Raw genomic sequence first — 19,815 nt, forward strand, 5'->3', positions numbered from 1 at the left:
ACTTAGTGAAATAAACAATAAAAATTAACAGTAAACATTACATTCACAGAAGTTCCAAAAGAATAAAGACATATGCAGTGTTGTAACGATGTGCAAATAGTTAAAGTAGAAAAGAGAAAATTAATCAACATAAATATGGATTGTATTTACAATGGTGTTTGTTCTTCACTGGTTGCCCTTTTCTTGTGGCAACAGGTCACACATCTATTTCACCCAATAGATATTCTTTGTGAGTCTGTGTAATCTGAGGGAAATATGTGTCTCTAATATGGTCATACATTTGGCAGGAGGTTAGGAAATGCAGATCAGTTTCCACATCATTTTGTGGGCAGTGTTGCACATAGCCTGTCTTCTCTTGAAAAGCCAGGTCTGCCTACGGCGGCCTTTCTCAATAGCAAGGCTATGCTCACTGAGTCTGTACATAGTCAAAGCTTTCCTTAAAAGTGTGGGTCAGTCACAGTGGTCAGGTATTCTGCCACTGTGTTCTCTGTTTAGGGACAAATAGCATTCTAGTTTGCTCAGTTTTTTTGTAAATTCTTTCCAATATGTCAAGTAATTATCTTTTTGTTTTCTCATGATTTGGTTGGTGTCTAATTGTGTTGCTGTCCTGGGGCTCTGTGGGGTCTGTTTGTGAACTGAGCCCCAGGACCAGCTTGCTTAGGGGACTCTTCTCCAGGTTCATCTCTCTGTAGGTGATGGCTTTGTTATGGAAGGTTTGGGAATCACTTCCTTTTAGTTGGTTGTAGAATTTATTGGCTTTTAACTGGATTTTGATAATTTGCGGGTATCGTCCTAATTCTCCTCTGCATGCATTATTTGGTGTTTTACGTTGTACACAGAGGATTATTTTTGCAGAATTCTGCATGCAGAGTCTCAATTTGGTGTTTGTCCCATTTTGTGAATTCTTGGTTGGTGACCGGACCTCGCTACCATAAAGGGCAATGGGTTCTATAACTGAAGTATTTTTTTTTTAGCCAGATCCTAATTGGTCTAATGTTATGTTCCTTCTCTCTCACTCTCAGACCCGGCAGTGCCAAGGGCAGATGACGCTGCGTATGACATCATAACAGAAGAGGAAGTAATTGGTGTTTCCAACAGTCACTCTCTCTCCTTCACTACCTGCTCTCCTCACACCAACCCCCAGGGGGCAGCAGAGCCGTGAGTACACACACACACACACACACACACATACAGACATACACACTCAGAACACATGATGCTATTTTTGATACTGTGTTTGTTTGTTTGTTTGTTTGTTTGTTTGTTTGTTTGTTTGTTTGTTTTGCCCAGTAACGGTGGTGCCAGTACAGCAGACACCACACCAGAGGACCTACATGACCAGACTGGAGCAGTTCAGGATGCAGAGATCTGTCTGCTGAGGAGTGGAGAACTCACGTGAGTCAGACCAACATTCACCATGACCACCGTGGCCAGAATTACAGCACCAGTCAAAAGTTTGGACAAGACTACTCATTCAAAGGTTTTTTTTTGGTTTTTTTTTTACTATTTTCTACATTGTACAATAATAGTGAAGACCTCAAAATTATGAAATAACACATATGAAATCATGTAGTAACCAAAAAAGTGTTAAACAAGATTCTTCAAAGTAGCCACCCTTTGCCTTGATAACTGCTTTGCACACTTTTGGCATATTCTCAACCAGCTTCACCTGGAATGCTTTTCCAACAGTCTTGAAGGAGTTCCCACATATACTGAGCGCTTGTTGGCAGCTTTTCCTTCACTCTGTGGTCCAACTCATCCCAAACCATCTCAATTGGGTTGAGGTCAGGTGATTGTGGAGGCCAGGTCATCTGATGCAGCATTCCATCACTCTTCTTCTTAGTCAAATAGCCCTTAAACAGCCTGGAGGTGTGTTGGGTCATTGTCCTGTTGAAAACAAATGATAGTCCCACTAAGTGCAAACCAGATGGGATGGCGTATCACTGCAGAATGCTGTGGTAGCCATGCTGGTTAAGTGTGCCTTGAATTATAAATAAATCACAGACAGTGTCACCAGCAAAGCACCATCACACCTCCTCCTCCATGCTTCACGGTGGGAACCACACATGAGGAGATCATCCATTCACCTACTCTGCGTCTCACAACGACAAGGCGGATGGAACCAAAAATCTAAAACTTGGACTCATCAGACCAAATGACAGATTTCCACCATTCTAATGTCCATTGATCGTGTTTCTTGGCCCAAGCAAGTCTCTTCTTCTTATTGGTGTCCTTTAGTAGGGGTTTCTCTCTGATTCAGAGGAGTTGAGTTAAATGCTGAAGACACATTTCAGTTGAAGGCATTTAGTTGTACAACTGACTAGGTATCCCCCTGTCTAAATAGCTAGCCCGTGATGGCTGGGCTATGTACTTAGAATATTGCAAAATGTGCTTTCACCAAAAAGCTATTTTAAAATCGGAAATATCGAGTGCATAGAGGAGTTCTGTATCTATAAATCTTAAAATAATTGTTATGCTTTTTGTGAACGTTTATCGTGAGTAATTTAGTAAATTGTTAGTAAATTCCCCGGAAGTTTGCGGGGGGTATGCTAGTTCTGAACGTCACATGCTAATGTAAAAAGCTGTTTTTTGATATAAATATGAACTTGATTGAACAAAACATGCATGTATTGTATAACATAATGTCCTAGGTGTGTCATCTGATGAAGATCATCAAAGGTTAGTGCTGCATTTAGCTGTCTTCTGGGTTTTTGTGACATTATATGCTAGCTTGAAAAATGGGTGTCTGATTATTTCTGGCTTGGTACTCTGCTGACATAATCTAATGTTTTGCTTTCGCTGTAAAGCCTTTTTGAAATCGGACAGTGTGGTTAGATTAATGAGAGTCTTGTCTTTAAATAGCTGTAAAATAGTCATATGTTTGAAAAATAGAAGTTTTCGGATTTTAGAGGAATTTGTATTTCGCGCCACGCCCATCATTGGATATTGGAGCAGGTGTTCCGCTAGCGGAACGTCTAGATGTAAGAGGTTAAAGCTAGTGAGGGAGATATGAGTCTGAAGCTTTAGTGATTTTTGCAGTTCGTTCCAGTCATTGGCAGCAGAGAACTGGAAGGAAAGGCGACCAAAGGAGGAATTGGCTTTGGGGGTTACCAGTGAGATATACCTGCTACGAGTGGGTGCTGCTATGGTGACCAGTGAGCTGAGATAAGGCGGGGCTTTACCTAGCAGGGTCTTGTAGATGACCTGGAGCCAGTGGGTTTGGCGACGAGTATGAAGCGAGGGCCAGCCAACGAGAGCGTACAGGTCGCAGTGGTGGATAGTATATGGGGCTTTGGTGACGAAATGGATGGCACAGTGATAGACTGCATACAAGACTGCATACAATTTGCTGAGTAGAGTATTGGAGGCTATTTTGTAAATGACATCGCCGAAGTCGAGGATCGGTAGGATGGTCAGTTTTACGAGGGTATGTTTGGCAGCATGAGTGAAGGATGCTTTGTTGCGATATAGGAAGCCGATTCTAGATTTAAACCAGGTGATGTCATCGCATATGTAGGAGGTGGAACAACATGGTTGGTTAAGTCATATTGAGCAGGACTAGAGGCTCTACAGTGAAATAATAAAATATAAATTAAATAATGATGGACTATCGTTTCTCTTTGCTTATTTGAGCTGTTCTTGCCATAATATGGACTTGGTCTTTTACCAAATAGGGCTATCTTCTGTATACCACCCCTACCTTGTCACAACACAACTGACTGGCTCAAACACATTAAGAAGGAAAGAAATTCCACAAATTGACTTTAACAAGGCACACCTGTTAATTGAAATGCATTCCAGGTGACTACCTCATGAAGCTGGTTGAGAGAATGCCAAGAGTGTTCAAAGCTGTCATCAAGGCGAAGGTTGGCTACTTTGAAGAATCTAAAATATATTTTGATTTGTTTAACACTTTTTTGGTTACAATCACGTTTCAGGTAAGACCCAAGTGCAGACTGTGTTGAAGTAACAATGTTTATTGCAACAACAGGGGCAGGCAAACGACAGGTCAAGGCAGGCAGGGTTCGATAATCCAGAGTAGGAGCAAAGGTACAGGACTGCAGGCTCAGGGTCAGGCAGAGTGGTCAGGCAGGCGGGCTCAGAGTCAGGACAGGCAAGGGTCAAAACCAGGAGGACGAGAAAAAGAGGAGAAAAACAGGAGCTGAGAAAACGCTGGTTGACTTGAACAAACAAGACGAACTGGCACAGACAGACAGAAAACACAGGTATAAATACCCAGGGGATAAGTAGTGAAGATGGGCGACACCTGGAGGGGGGTGGAGACGAGCACAAGGACAGATGAAACAGATCAGGGCATGACAGTTACTACATGATTCCATATGTGTTATTTCATAGTTTTGATGTCTTCACTATTATTCTACAATGTAGAAAATAGTACAAAAATAAAGAAAAGCCCTGGAATGAGTAGGTGTGTCTGTCACGCCCTGACCATAGAGATCCTTATTATTCTCTATGGTTGGTTAGGTCAGGGTGTGACTCGGGTGGGGAAGTCTATGTTTTCTGTTTCTATGTTTTTGGGCCGAGTGTGGTTCCCAATCAGAGGCAGCTGTTTATCGTTGTCTCTGATTGGGAATCATACTTAGGCAGCCTGTTTTCTTCCTGGTTTTGTGGGAGGTTGTTTTCTGTTTAGTGTCCGTACCTGACGGAACTGTGCGTTTTCGCTTTTGTTTGAGTGTGTTTATGAATAAAGTAATCATGAACACTTACCACGCTGCGCCTTGGTCCACTTCAACTACCACATACGACGAACGTTACGTTATTCTACAAAGTAGAAAATAGTAAAAATAAAGAAAAACCCTGGAATGAGTAGGTGTGTCCAAACTTTTGACTGGTACTGTACATAGCTAGGCTATGGCTATACTGTACTTAGTGACCTCCACCGTAGAGATCCTTATTATTCTCTATGTTTGGTTATTTCCCTCATTAAAATGCAAATAATTTTATAACATTTTTGACATGCGTTTTTCTGGATTTTTTTGTTGTTATTCTGTCTCTCACTGTTCAAATAAACCTACCATTAAAATTATAGACTGACCATTTCTTTGTCAGTGGGCAAACGTACAAAATCAGCAGGGGATCAAATACTTTTTTTCCACTCACTGTAGCTAGGCTATAGCTATATTGTACTTTCAAGACTAAAGGCTGGTTTATACTACTATACTAGAGCACATTCTGGCACTCTAGATTCAAATTACGAACACACCCATAGTATAAACCTTTAGTCTTGAAATCTTTGTTTGAATCCTTAAAGAGATGGGTGGGGCTAAAGCTTAGGAAGGTGTGAACGATGCTGAATGGGTGTAGACAAAGAAGAGGTCTCCAGTAGTAGTACCAAAACATTCAAAGGCCATTTTCTCAAAGTGAGGTTACAAGTTTATCAACTGTCAAAGCATTATTACTTTCCCATTGTTCCTTAACTGTAGTGTATGATATACCACTTTCTAGCTCGGAGTGTCTACTTTTATCCAATGTATAAAAAATAAAAAATAAACATTTCAAATTTTGCTACAAAAGATCGGTCTGGTCGGTCACAAATGTGCACAGGTGGCTACATGCAGCTCTCGCTTTGTTCTCAAACAAGCGCATCTAGTCGCGACCACTCATACTGTAAACGCAGTCCAGTTCAAAGTTAATGGCACAGATCCATATATAACAATGGCTATTTGCATATAGGCTGCAGCTCTGATTGGTTATGGTGCACCTGTCTGTGTAGTGTTGTTTTGCCTGTCAATGCAATAGACTCCAATGTGCTCTGCCTACAAGAAAATCTCTTGCACAGTTAGTTTTGTATACTAAGTTTGCGTAGTTTGTTATGTTACATTAAAAGTGGCTGATATTGTGTTGATTTGAGCACAATTCCCAAAGTAGAGCTAAACGTTGATACTGTCAAAGGAGAAAACTGTAGACTCTTGAGTGAAGTTTATTCTCGTGCTTCTCTGCATGGGCTGATATTTCATTTACATTTTAGTCATTTAGCAGACGCTCTTATCCAGAGCGACTTACGGTAGTGAATGCATACATTTCATTATTTTTTTAATTTTTTTTCCCCCGTACTGGTCCCCCGTGGGAATCGAACCCACAACCCTGGCGTTGCAAACACCATGCTCTACCAACTGAGCCACACGGGACTCTTCTGTGTGGCAGTCTGAGGAGAGGGAACATTGCTTAGCAGGCAATGTGTATTATGTTTAACATATTATTAAAAAGTACTCACTTATAGGAGTGGCTAATTATTTACAAGTTGCCAGCTATCCCCATTAACCGATCGTCGAAACCACATTTTCATCTTCTGTGGTTTGGAAACTTCCTGTTTCAGGTGAATGACATCTGGCGCAACGTAACAGAGTGATTTATGGGTAATGTGAATGAGGTATTTGACTTGGTTACCCTGTATGACCAGAACCACCTCCCATAAAGATCTAGTCAAAAGAAGGGGAAAGACGTAGTGTCATTTGAGACGAAAACAAGCCCATCTTTCTGGCTCTCCCTGGAGTTATCTTTCTGCGGCTTCTTTTTTTTCTCTCATCTTTGCCTCTGGCTGTGAATCTAGCTGGGAATCTGACTGCATGTACTGGCTGTTAATTTGGCTGCGATTCTGGCTGCATGTACTGGCTATTAATCTGTCTGGGAATCTGGCTGCATGTACTGGCTGTTAATCTGTCTGTGATTCTGGCTGCATGTACTGGCTGTTAATCTGTCTGGAAATCTGGCTGCATGTACTGGCTGTTAATTTGGCTGGGAATCTGGCTGCATGTACTGGCTGTTAATTTGGCTGGGAATCTGGCTGCATGTACTGGCTGTTAATTTGGCTGGGAATCTGGCTGCATGTACTGGCTGTTAATTTGGCTGGGAATCTGGCTGCATGTACTGGCTGTTAATTTGGCTGGGATTCTGGCTGCATGTACTGGCTGTTAATCTGTCTGTGATTCTGGCTGCATGTACTGGCTGTTAACCCCTGTGCGGCCTCCGTCCCCGTATGCGGGACGGACATCCAGCGAAAAATCCTATCGCCATTAGCATAACAAAATGTGATAAAAAAATTAATTCAATTTTTTTTTCAAATGATATCGTTTTATAGATACACCTCTCCTGAATCGAACCACGTTGTCCGATTTCAAAAAGGCTTTACAGCAAAAGCAAAACATTAGATTATGTTAGAGGAGTATATCGTAAAAGTAGCCACATAGCCATTTTCCGACCAACCACATGCATCACAAATAACCAAAAAACAGCTAAATGCAGCACTAACCTTTGACAATCTTCATCAGATGACACTCCTAGGACATCATGTTACACAATACATGCATTCTTTTGTTCGATAAAGTTCATATTTATATATAAAAACAGCATTTTACATCGGTGCGTAACGTTGACTAACTATTTTCCCTCAAATGCATCCGATGAAACAGCGCTACAATTTACTAAATTACTATTCGAAAACATTTTTAAAATGTAATATTGTCATTCTAAGATTTATAGATGAATATCTCTTGAAAGCACCTGTAATGCCAGATTTAAAAATAACTTTACTGGGTAATCACACTTTGCGATAAAAGGGGATGCGATACTCAGAAAAATAGACTACCGTTACAGGTCAGCGCCATCTTGGAACAATCGCATATCACATCTAGTCTTGTATACTATTGTCAATAATCCCTTACCTTTGATTATCTTCATCCTTAGGCACTTCCAGGAATCCCAGGTCCACAACAAATGTATTTTCGTTCGAAAAAGTTCATCCTTTATGTTCCATTAGCTTGTTGTTGTTAGCGCGTTCTGAAGGCTGCACCAAAAGTTCCGACGTGCGCGGGGCTACTCTTTCAACAAAATGCATTTTTTTCTTATTTAGGTTCGTTCAAACATGTCAAACGTTGTATAACATAAGTCTTCAGGGCCTTTTTCAACCAGAGCTCCAATAAGATTCAAGGGGGACGATTGCATTGTCTTTCTAAACGTTTCGAAAGGGGAGGGTAGCCAGGGGCGCCGGCGTCATAATGGTGATGGCCCTCTCCGTGTGACCACGTTCCACAGCGTGTCATTCTGTCAGTTTTCACAGTAGGAGACTCAAATCACTTTGTAAAGACTGGGGACATCTAGTGGAAGCAATAGGAAGTGCTCAATGAACCATAGCTGACGGTGTGATTAATTGGCAACGTGATGAAGTTGAGTCCGCAATTCAGAATTCCACTTCCTGTTTCGATCTGTCTCGGGGTTTTGACTGCCATATGAGTTCTGTTATACTCACAGACACCATTCAAACAGTTTTAGAAACTTTAGGGTGTTTTCTATCCACAAATATTAATTATATGCATATCCTAGCTTCTGAGTTTGAGTAGTAGGCCGTTTAAAATGGGCACACATTTTTTTCAAAATGCGCTGTGGCGCCCCCTATCCTAGGCGACCGTCAAGAGGTTAATTTGGCTGTGATTCTGGCTGCATGTACTGGCTGTTAATCTGGCTGTGATTCTGGCTGCATGTACTGGCTGTTAATCTGTCGGTGAATCTGGCTGCATGTACTGGCTGTTAATCTGTCTGGGAATCTGGCTGCATGTACTGGCTGTTAATCTGTCTGTGAATCTGTCTGTGAATCTGGCTGCATGTACTGGCTGTTAATCTGTCTGTGAATCTGTCTGTGATTCTGGCTGCATGTACTGGCTGTTAATCTGTCTGTGAATCTGTCTGTGAATCTGGCTGCATGTACTGGCTGTTAATCTGTCTGTGAATCTGTCTGTGAATCTGTCTGTGAATCTGTCTGTGGTGTTTTGTTATTAATGTGTTGTTGTTATGATGCGTGTGTCGTCCTCGTCCAGGCTGTGTGTTCCGTTCAGTGTGGAGGAGATCAGTGTGTTTGGTGACGATCTGAGGGAGCTGTTCGTCAGGTCTGGTTGTTACAGCTCCATCCCCATTACTGGGTCTACCCTTGGTGCTTCCATACACTGGCTGTTCACCTCACAGCCCAAGAGCATCTCATTTAGTGTGCTGTACAGAGAGGACACGCACACACCTCTGGACGAGGCTAAGGTATATTTAACACACACTGATGTTCTAAAGTATAGGGTTAGGATTAGGATGAATGTGTTCTAAGGTATAGGGTTAGGATTAGGATTAATGTGTTCTAATGTATAGGGTTAGGATTAGCATTAACCTCTTGGGGCTAGGTGGGACGCTAGCGTGCCACCCGTGGTGCACTCCATCAACAGCAGGTGCATTTCAAGAGCGGCAAATTTGAATCCAAATAAATGTCAAAATTCAAATTTTTCAAAAATACAACTATGTTACACCATTTGAAAGATAAACATCTCCTTAATCTAACCACGTTTTACGATTTCAAAAAGGTTTTACGGCGAAAGCATAAATTTAGAGTATGTTAGGACAGTACATTTACAAGAGTTGTGTGTAATGTTTTGTCAAGTCAAAGACAGGGTCACCAAAACCATAAAACCAGCTAAAATGATGCACTAACCTTTTACAATCTCCATCAGATGACACTCCTAGGACATTATGTTAGACAATGCATGCATTTTTAGTTCTATCAAGTTCATTTTTATATCCAAAAACAGCGTTTTACTATGGCATTGATGTTGAGGAAATCGTTTCCCTCCAATAACCGGCAGTCAAGTCAGCGTCAGAAATTAAATAATTAAAATTAGAAAACATTGGTAAAATATTATATTGTCATTTAAAGAATTATAGATTTACATCTCTTGAACGCAATCAACTTGCCAGATTTAAAAATAACCTTACTGGGAAATCACACTTTGCAATAATCTGAGCACTGCGCCCAGAAAAATACGCGTTGCGATACAGACTAGACGTCATGTTGGGGAGATCTAAAATCGAAAATACTATGTAAATAATCCATTACCTTTGATTCTCTTCATCAGATGTCACTTCCAGGTATCACAGGTCCATAACGAATGTAGTTTTGTTCAAAAAAGCTCATCATTTATGTCCAAAAATCTCCGTCTCGTTAGCACATGATGTAAGCCAGCCGGACTTCTCGTCATGAACGAGGGGAAAAAATATATTTCCGTTCGTTCAAACATGTCAAACGTTGTATAGCATAAATCATTAGGGCCTTTTTAACCAGAACATGAATAATATTCAAGGTGGACGAATGCATACTCTTTTATAACGTATTGGAACGAGGGTACCCAACATGAACTAGCGCCAGGTGTCTAATGGGACATCACCGTTCCATGGCTCTTGTTCGGTCAGATCTCCCTCCAGAAGACTCAAAACACTTTGTAAAGGCTGGTGACATCTAGTGGAAGCAATAGGAAGTGCCAAAATATTCCTAAACCCCTGTGTTTTTCAATGGGATAGGTTTAAAGTCAATACAACACATCAGGTATCCACTTCCTGTCAGAAAATGTCTCAGGGTTTTGCCTGCCAAATGAGTTCTGTTATACTCACAGACACCATTCAAACAGTTTTGGAAACTTTAGAGTGTTTTCTATCCATATATAATAAGTATATGCATATTCTAGTTACTGGGTAGGATTAGTAACCAGATTAAATCGGGTACATTTTTTTTATCCAGACGTGCAAATGCTGCCCCCTAGACCCAACAGGTTAATGTGTTCTAAGGTATATTTAACACACACTGCTGGAGCAGGTCAGTTATTAGTGTTTAAAATAATGTGTTCTAATGTATAGGGTTAGAATTAGGATTAACCTCTCTAGGGAAGGTGGGACGAAATCGTCCCACCTACGTAACAGCCAGTGGAATCCTGTGGCGCATTATTCAAATACCTTAGAAATGCTATTACTTCAATTTCTCAAACATATGACTATTTTACACCATTTTAAAGACAAGACTCTCGTTAATCTAACCACACTGTCCGATTTCAAAAAGGCTTTACAACGAAAGCAAAACATTAGATTATGTCAGCAGAGTACCCAGCCAGAAATAATCAGACACCCATTTTTCAAGCTAGCATATAATGTCACATAAACCCAAACCACAGCTAAATGCAGCACTAACCTTTGATGATCTTCATCAGATGACACACCTAGGACATTATGTTATACAATACATGCATATTTTGTTTAATCAAGTTCATATTTATATCAAAAACCAGCTTTTTACATTAGCATGTGACGTTCAGAACTAGCATACCCCCCGCAAACTTCCGGTGAATTTACTAAATTACTCACGATAAACGTTCACAAAAAACATAACAATTATTTTAAGAATTATAGATACAGAACTCCTCTATGCACTCGCTATGTCCGATTTTAAAATAGCTTTTCGGTGAAAGCACATTTTGCAATATTCTAAGTAGATAGCCCGGCATCACAGGGCTAGCTATTTAGACACCCACCAAGTTTGGCACTCACCAAAGTCAGATTTACTATAAGAAAAATGTTATTACCTTTGCTGTTCTTCGTCAGAATGCACTCCCAGGACTTCTACTTCAATAACAAATGTTGGTTTGGTTCAAAATAATCCATAGTTATGTTCAAATATCCTCTGTTTTGTTCGTGCGTTCAAGACACTATCCGAAGTGTAAAGAAGGGTGACGCGTTTCGTGACAAAAGAATTCTAAATATTCCATTACCGTACTTCGAAGCATGTCAAGCGCTGTTTAAAATCAATTTTTATGCCATTTTTCTCGTAAAAAAGCGATAATATTCCGACCGGGAATCTGTGTTTTAGTACAAAGAGAGAGAAAATAAAAACATGGGGTCGCCTCGTGCACGCGCCTCAGTCTCATTGTCCTCTGATAGACCACTTACCAAAGGCGCTAATGTTTTTCAGCCAGGGGCTGCAAAGACATCATTCAGCTTTTTCCCGGGTTCTGAGAGCCTATGGGAGCCGTAGGAAGTGTCACGTTACAGCAAAGATCCTAAGTTTTCAATAAAAAGAGTCAAGAAGCCCAAGGAATGGTCAGAGAGGGCACTTCCTGTACAGAATCTTCTCAGGTTTTTGCCTGCCATATGAGTTCTGTTATACTCACAGACGCCATTCAAACAGTTTTAGAAACTTTAGGGTGTTTTCTATCCAAAGCCAATAATTATATGCATATTCTAGTTACTGGGCAGGAGTAGTAACCAGATTAAATCGGGTACGTTTTTTATCCGGCCGTGTAAATACTGCCCCCTAGCCCTAACAGGTAATGTGTTCTAAAGTATAGGGTTAGGATTAGGATTGATGTGTTCTAAAGTATAGGGTTAGGATTAGGATTAATGTGTTCTAAAGTATAGGGTTAGGATTAGGATTAATGTATTCTGAAGTATAGGGTTAGGATTAGGATTAATGTGTTCTAAAGTATAGGGTTAGGGTTAGGATTAATGTGTTCTAAAGTATAGGGTTAGGGTTAGGTTTAATGTGTTCTAATGTATAGGGTTAGGATTAGGTTTAATGTGTTCTAAGGTATAGGGTTAGGATTAGGATTAATGTGTTCTAAGGTATAGGGTTAGGATTAGGATTAATGTGTTCTAAAGTATAGGATTAGTCTTAATGTGTTCTAAAGTATAGGGTTAGGATTCATGTGTTCTAATGTATAGGGTTAGGATTAGAATTAATGTGTTCTAAAGTATAGGGTTAGGATTAGAATTAATGTGTTCTAAAGTATAGGGTTAGGATTTGGATTAATGTGTTCTAAGGTATAGGGTTAGGATTAGGATTAATGTGTTCTAAATTATAGGGTTCGGATTAGGATTAATGTGTCCTAAGGTATAGGGTTAGGATTAATGTGTTCTAAGGTATAGGGTTAGGATTAATGTGTTCTAAAGTATAGGGTTAGGATTAGGATTAATGTGTTCTAAAGTATAGGGTTAGGATTAGGATTAATGTGTTCTAAAGTATAGGGTTAGGATTAGGATTAATGTGTTCTAAGGTATAGGGTTAGGATTTGGATTAATGTGTTCTAAGGTATAGGGTTAGGATTAGGATTAATGTGTTATAATGTATAGGGTTAGGATTAGGATTAATGTGTTCTAAGCTATAGGGTTAGGATTAGGATTAATGTCTTCTAAGGTATAGGGTTAGGATTAGGATTAATGTGTTCTAAATTATAGGGTTAGGATTAGGATTAATGTGTTCTAAGGTATAGGGTTAGGATTAATGTGTTCTAAGGTATAGGGTTAGGATTAGGATTAATGTGTTCTAATGTATAGGGTTAGGATTAGGATTAATGTGTTCTAAAGTATAGGGTTGGGATTAGGATTCATGTGTTCTAAGGTATAGGGTTAGGATTAGGATCAATTCAAATCCAAATCAAATTTTATTTGTCACATACACATGGTTAGCAGATGTTAATGCGAGTGTAGCGAAATGCTTGTGCTTCTAGTTCCGACCGTGCAGTAATATCTAACAAGTAATATAACCTAACAATTCCCCAACAACTACCTTATACACACAAGTGTAAAGGAATTAATAAGAATATGTACATATAAATATATGGATGAGTGATGGCCGAATAGCATAGTCAAGATGTAATAGATGGTATGGAGTACAGTATTTACATAAGAGATGAGTAATGTAGGGTATGGAAACATTATATAAAGTGGCATTGTTTAAAGTGGCTAGTGATACATTACATCAAGATGGCAAGATGCAGTAGATGGTATAGAGTACAGTATATACATAAGAAATGAGTAATGTAGGGTATGTAAACATTATATAAAGCGGTATTGTTTAAAGTGGCTAGTGATACATTTATTACATCAATTTTTAATTATTAAAGTAGCTAGATTTGAGTCAGTATGTTGGCAGCAGCAACTCAATGTTAGTGATGTCTGTTTAACAGTCTGACGGCCTTGAGATAGAAGCTGTTTTTCAGTTTCTCGGTCCCAGCTTTGATGCACCTGTACTGACCTCGCCTTCTAGATGATAGCGGGGTGAACAGGCAGTGGCTCGGGTGGTTGTTGTCCTTGATGATTTTTTTGTCCTTCCTGTTACATCGGGTGGTGTAGGTGTCCTGGAGGGCAGGTAGTTTGCACCCGGTGATGCCTTGTGCAGACCTCACTACCCTCTGGCGAGCCTTACGGTTATGGGCGGAGCAGCTGATGCTCTCGAATGTGCATCTGTAAAAGTTTGTGAGTGTTTTTGGTGACAAGCCGAATTTCTTCAGCCTCCTGAGGTTGAAGAGGCTCTGCTGCGCCTTCTTCACCACGCTGTCTGTGTGGGTGGACCATTTCAGTTTGTCCGTGATCTGTACGCTGAGGAACTTAAAACTTTCCACCTTCTCCACTACTGTCCCGTTGATGTAGATAGGGGGTGCTCCCTCTGCTGTTTCCTGAAGTCCACGATCATCTCCTTTGTTTTGTTGACGTTGAGTGTGAGGTTATTTTCCTGACACCACACCCCGAGAGCCCTCACCTCCTCCCTGTAGGCCGTCTCGTTGTTGTTGGTAATCAAGCCTACCACTGTAGTGTCGTCTGCAGACTTGATGATTGAGTTGGAGGCGTGCATGGCCACGCAGTCATGGGTGAACAGGGAGTACAGGAGAGGGCTGAGAACGCACCCTTGTGGGGACCCAGTGTTGAGGATCAACGGGGTGGAGATGTTGTTACCTACCCTCACCACCTGGGGGCGGCCCGTCAGGAAGTCCAGGACCCAGTTGCACAGGGCGGGGTCGAGACCCAGGGTCTTGAGCTTAATGACGAGTTTGGAGGGTACTATAGTGTTGGTCCCGTGTGGCTCAGTTGGTAGAGCATGGTGTTTGCAATGCCAGGGTTGTGGGTTTGATTTCCACGGGGGGACCAGTATGGAGAAAAAATTTATGAAATGTATGCATTCCCTACTGTAAGTCGCTCTGGATAACAGCGTCTGCTAAATGACTAAAATGTAAAATGTGTTAAATGCTGAGCTGTAATTGATGAACAGCATTCTTACATAGCTATTCCTCTTGTCCAGATGGGTTAGGGCAGTGTGCAGTGTGATGGCGATCGCGTCATCTGTGGACCTATTGTGGCGGTACGCACATTGGAGTGGGTCTAGGGTGTCAGGTAGGGTGGAGGTGATATGGTCCTTGACTAGGCTCTCAAAGCACTTCATGATGACGGAAGTGAGTGCTACAGGGCGGTAGTCATTTAGCTCATTTACCTTAGCTTTCTTGGGAACAGGAACAATGGTGGCCCTCTTGAAGCATGTGGGAACAGCAGACTGGGATAAGGATTGATTGAATATGTCCGTAAACACACCAGCCAGCTGGTTAGCGCATGCTCTGAGGACGCGGCCGGGGATGCCGTCTGGGCCTGCAGCCTTGCGAGGGTTAAGACGTTTAAATGTTTTACTCACGTTGGCTGCAGTGAAGGAGAGCTCGCAGGTTTTGGTAACGGGCAGTGTTAGTGGCACTGTATTGTCCTCAAAGCAAGCAAAGAAGTTGTTCAGTCTGTCTGGGAGCAAGGCATCGTGGTCCGTGACGGGGCTGATTTTTCTTTTGTAGTCCGTGATTGACTGTAGACCCTGCCACATACCTCTCGTGTTTGAGCCGTTGAATTGCGACTCCACTTTGTCTCTGTACTGACGCTTAGCTTGTTTGATTGCCTTGCGGAGGGAATAGCTACACTGTTTATATTCGGTCATGTTTCCTGTCACTTTGCCCTGATTTAAAGCAGTGGTTCTCGCTTTCAGTTTTGCGCGAATGCTGCCATCAATCCACGGTTTCTGGTTGGGGAATGTTTTAATAGACGCTGTGGGTACAACATCACCGATGTACTTGCTAATAAACTCGCTCACCAAATCAGCGTATTCATCAATGTTGTTGTTCGACGTTATGCGGCACATATCCCAGTCCACGTGATCGAAGCAATCTGGAAGCGTGGAATCCGATTGGTCGGACCAGCGTTGAACAGACCTGAGGGCGGGTGATCCCTGTTTTAGTCTCTGTCTATAGGCTGGGAGCAACAAAATGGAGTCGTGGTCAGATTTTCCGAAGGGAGGGCGGGGGAGGGCCTTATATGCGTCGCGGAAGTTAGAATAACAGTGGTCTAGGGTTTTGCCAACCCTGGTAGCACAACCGATATGCTGATAGATTTTGAGGAGCCTTGTTTTCAGATTAGCCTTGTTAAAATCCCCAGCTACAATAAATGCAGCCTCAGGATATGTGGTTTCCAGTTTACATAGAGTCCAATGAAGTTCTTTCAGGGCCGTCGATGTAACGGCTGTCTTCTGAAATGAACCAAGGCGCAGCAGGTATGTGAATACTCATTTTTTAATTACCCAACAAAAGGAGTAAAGCATCCACAGGAAACAATAAACATGACAGCAGCAACAGTTTGCAGGCTAAAAAACGCAGTGCAAAACAACCACCCACAACCCCAAAGAAAAACACACACCCCTATATAGGACTTCCAATCAAAGGCAACTCAACACACCTGCCTTCAATTGGAAGTCCCAATCAACAATACAAACATACCCAACACAAACATGCCACGTCCTGACCAAAACTAAAACACTAGCTCCATCTGCTGGTCAGGACGTGACAGTACCCCCCCTCAAGGTGCAGACCCCGGAATGCACCTACCAACAGAAAAACACCAACAAAAAACCCATAAACAATAACCCTTAACCTGTTGGGTCTAGGGGGCAGCATTTGCACGTCTGGATAAAAAAAATGTACCCGATTTAATCTGGTTACTAATCCTACCCAGTAACTAGAATATGCATATACTTATTATATATGGATAGAAAACACTCTAAAGTTTCCAAAACTGTTTGAATGGTGTCTGTGAGTATAACAGAACTCATTTGGCAGGCAAAACCCTGAGACATTTTCTGACAGGAAGTGGATACCTGATGTGTTGTATTGACTTTAAACCTATCCCATTGAAAAACACAGGGGTTTAGGAATATTTCGGCACTTCCTATTGCTTCCACTAGATGTCACCAGCCTTTACAAAGTGTTTTGAGTCTTCTGGAGGGAGATCTGACCGAACAAGAGCCATGGAACGGTGATGTCCCATTAGACACCTGGCGCGCTACTTCATGTTGGGTACCCTCGTTCCAATACGTTATAAAAGGCTATGCATTCGTCCACCTTGAATATTATTCATGTTCTGGTTAAAAAAGGCCCTAATGATTTATGCTATACAACGTTTGACAAGTTTGAACGAACGGAAATATATTTTTTCCCCTCGTTCATGACGAGAAGTCCGGCTGGCTTACATCATGTGCTAACGAGACGGAGATTTTTGGACATAAATGATGAGCTTTTTTGAACAAAACTACATTCGTTATGGACCTGTGATACCTGGAAGTGACATCTGATGAAGAGAATCAAAGGTAATGGATTATTTACATAGTATTTTCGATTTTAGATCTCCCCAACATGACGTCTAGTCTGTATCGCAACGCGTATTTTTCTGGGCACAGTGCTCAGATTATTGCAAAGTGTGATTTCCCAGTAAGGTTATTTTTAAATCTGGCAAGTTGATTGCGTTCAAAAGATGTAAATCTATAATTCTTTAAATGACAATATAATATTTTACCAATGTTTTCTAATTTTAATTATTTAATTTGTGACGCTGACTTGACTGCCGGTTATTGGAGGGAAACGATTTCCTCAACATCAATGCCATAGTAAAACGCTGTTTTTGTATATAAATATGAACTTGATAGAACTAAAAATGCATGCATTGTCTAACATAATGTCCTAGGAGTGTCATCTGATGGAGATTGTAAAAGGTTAGTGTATCATTTTAGCTGGTTTTATGGTTTTGGTGACCCTGTCTTTGACTTGACAAAACATTACACACAACTCTTGTAAATGTACTGTCCTAACATACTCTAAATTTATGCTTTCGCCGTAAAACCTTTTTGAAATCGTAAAACGTGGTTAGATTAAGGAGATGTTTATCTTTCAAATGGTGTAACATAGTTGTATTTTTGAAAAATTTGAATTTTGACATTTATTTGGATTCAAATTTGCCGCTCTTGAAATGCACCTGCTGTTGATGGAGTGCACCACAGGTGGCACGCTAGCGTCCCACCTAGCCCCAAGAGGTTAACCTCTCTGGGCTAGGCGGGACGAATTCGTCCCACCTACGTAACAGCCACTTGAAGCCTGTGGTGCGATTTTCAAAACCTTAAAAATCCTATTACTTCAATTTCTCAAACATATGACTATTTTACAGCTATTTAAAGGCAAGACTCTCGTTTTAATCTAACCACACTGTCCGATTTCAAAAAGGCTTTACAACGAAAGCAAAACATTAGATTATGTCAGCAGAGTACCAAGCTAGAAATAATCAGACACCCATTTTTCAAGCTAGCATATAATGTCACAAAAACCCAGAAGACAGCTAAATGCAGCACTAACCTTTGATGATCTTCATCAGATGACAACCCTAGGACATTATGTTATACAATACATGCATGTTTTGTTCAATCAAGTTCATATTTATATCAAAAACCAGCTTTTTACATTAGCATGTGACGTTCAGAACTAGCATACCCCCCGCAAACTTCTGGGGAATTCGCTAACATTTTACTAAATTACTCACGGTAAACGTTCACAAAAAGCATAACAATTATTTTAAGAATTATAGATACAGACCTCCTCTATGCACTCGATATGTCCGATTTTAAAATAGCTTTTTGGTGAAAGCACATTTTGCAATATTCTAAGTACATAGCCCAGGCATCACGGGCTAGCTATTTAGACACCCGGCAAGTTTAGCACTCACCATAATCATATTTACTATTATAAAAGTTTGATTACCTTTTGTTGTCTTCGTCAGAATGCACACCCAGGACTGCTACTTCAATAACAAATGTTAGTTTGGTCCAAAATAATCCATCGTTATATCCGAATAGCGGCGTTTTGTTCGTGCGTTCCAGACACTATCCGAAATGGTAAAGAAGGGTCGCGTGCATGGCGCAATTCGTGACAAAAAAATTATAAATATTCCATTACCGTACTTCGAAGCATGTCAACCGCTGTTTAAAATCAATTTTTATGCAATTTTTCTCGTAGAAAAGTGATAATATTCCGACAGGGAATCTCCTTTTCGGCAAACAGAGGAAAAAATCCCAAAGGCGGGGGCGGTCGGGGTCACGCGCCTAAGCCCAGAGTCCCTTGATCGGCCACTTGAGAAAGGCGATAATGTGTTTCAGCCTGGGGCTGGGATGACGACATTCAGGTTTTTCCTGGGCTCTGAGCGCCTATGGACGACGTAGGAAGTGTCACGTTAGAGCAGAGATCCTTAGTAAAAGATAGAGATGGCAAAGAAGTTCCAGAAATGGTCAGACAGGCCACTTCCTGTAAAGGAATCTCTCAGGTTTTGACCTGCCATTTGAGTTCTGTTATACTCACAGACACCATTCAAACAGTTTTAGAAACTTTAGGGTGTTTTCTATCCATATGTAATAAGTATATGCATATTCTAGTTACTGGGTAGGAGTGGTAACCAGATTAAATCGGGTATGTTTTTTATCCAGCCGTGTCAATACTGCCCCCTAGCCCTAACAGGTTAAACAATAAGGGAGGGAAGGGAGGGTGGCTGCCGTCACCGACGGCACTGTGCTACACCCTCCCTCCCCAACCCACCTATCCTAGAGGTGGCTCAGGTGCAGGCCGTGGACCTCGCTCCACCTTCGGCGTCGCCCACTTTGATGGCGCCGATAGCTGCGCCGGGCAGACGGGCCACTCGGGCTGACCCTGGCAGACGGACCACTCGGGCTGGGCCGGGGGACAGGAGGGCCCCTCGGGCTGGGCCGGGGGACAGGAGGGCCCCTCGGGCTGGGCCGGAGGGCAGGAGGGCCCCTCGGGCTGGGCCGGAGTGCAGGAGGGCCCCTCGGGCTGGGCCGGAGGGCAGGAGGGCCCCTCGGGCTGGGCCGGA

General features: G+C 41.6%; 1 protein-coding gene across 1 annotated transcript in view; it reads left to right on the plus strand.

Moving 5' to 3' along the window:
* LOC106597278 (FYVE and coiled-coil domain-containing protein 1) overlaps positions 1-19,815 on the plus strand; it is a gene marked incomplete at its 3' end in the record, with an annotated part of 69,772 nt that overhangs the window by 45,625 nt on the left and 4,332 nt on the right. The window contains exons 17-19 of the mRNA XM_045714333.1: positions 1,023-1,158; positions 1,291-1,395; positions 8,793-9,042. Of these exons, the coding sequence (XP_045570289.1) occupies positions 1,023-1,158; positions 1,291-1,395; positions 8,793-9,042 (491 nt within the window). The remainder of the gene's footprint in view (positions 1-1,022; positions 1,159-1,290; positions 1,396-8,792; positions 9,043-19,815) is intronic.

The sequence above is a fragment of the Salmo salar genome, chromosome ssa03, assembly GCF_905237065.1.
Source record: "Salmo salar chromosome ssa03, Ssal_v3.1, whole genome shotgun sequence".
In the NCBI taxonomy this organism is placed as follows: Eukaryota; Metazoa; Chordata; class Actinopteri; order Salmoniformes; family Salmonidae; genus Salmo; species Salmo salar.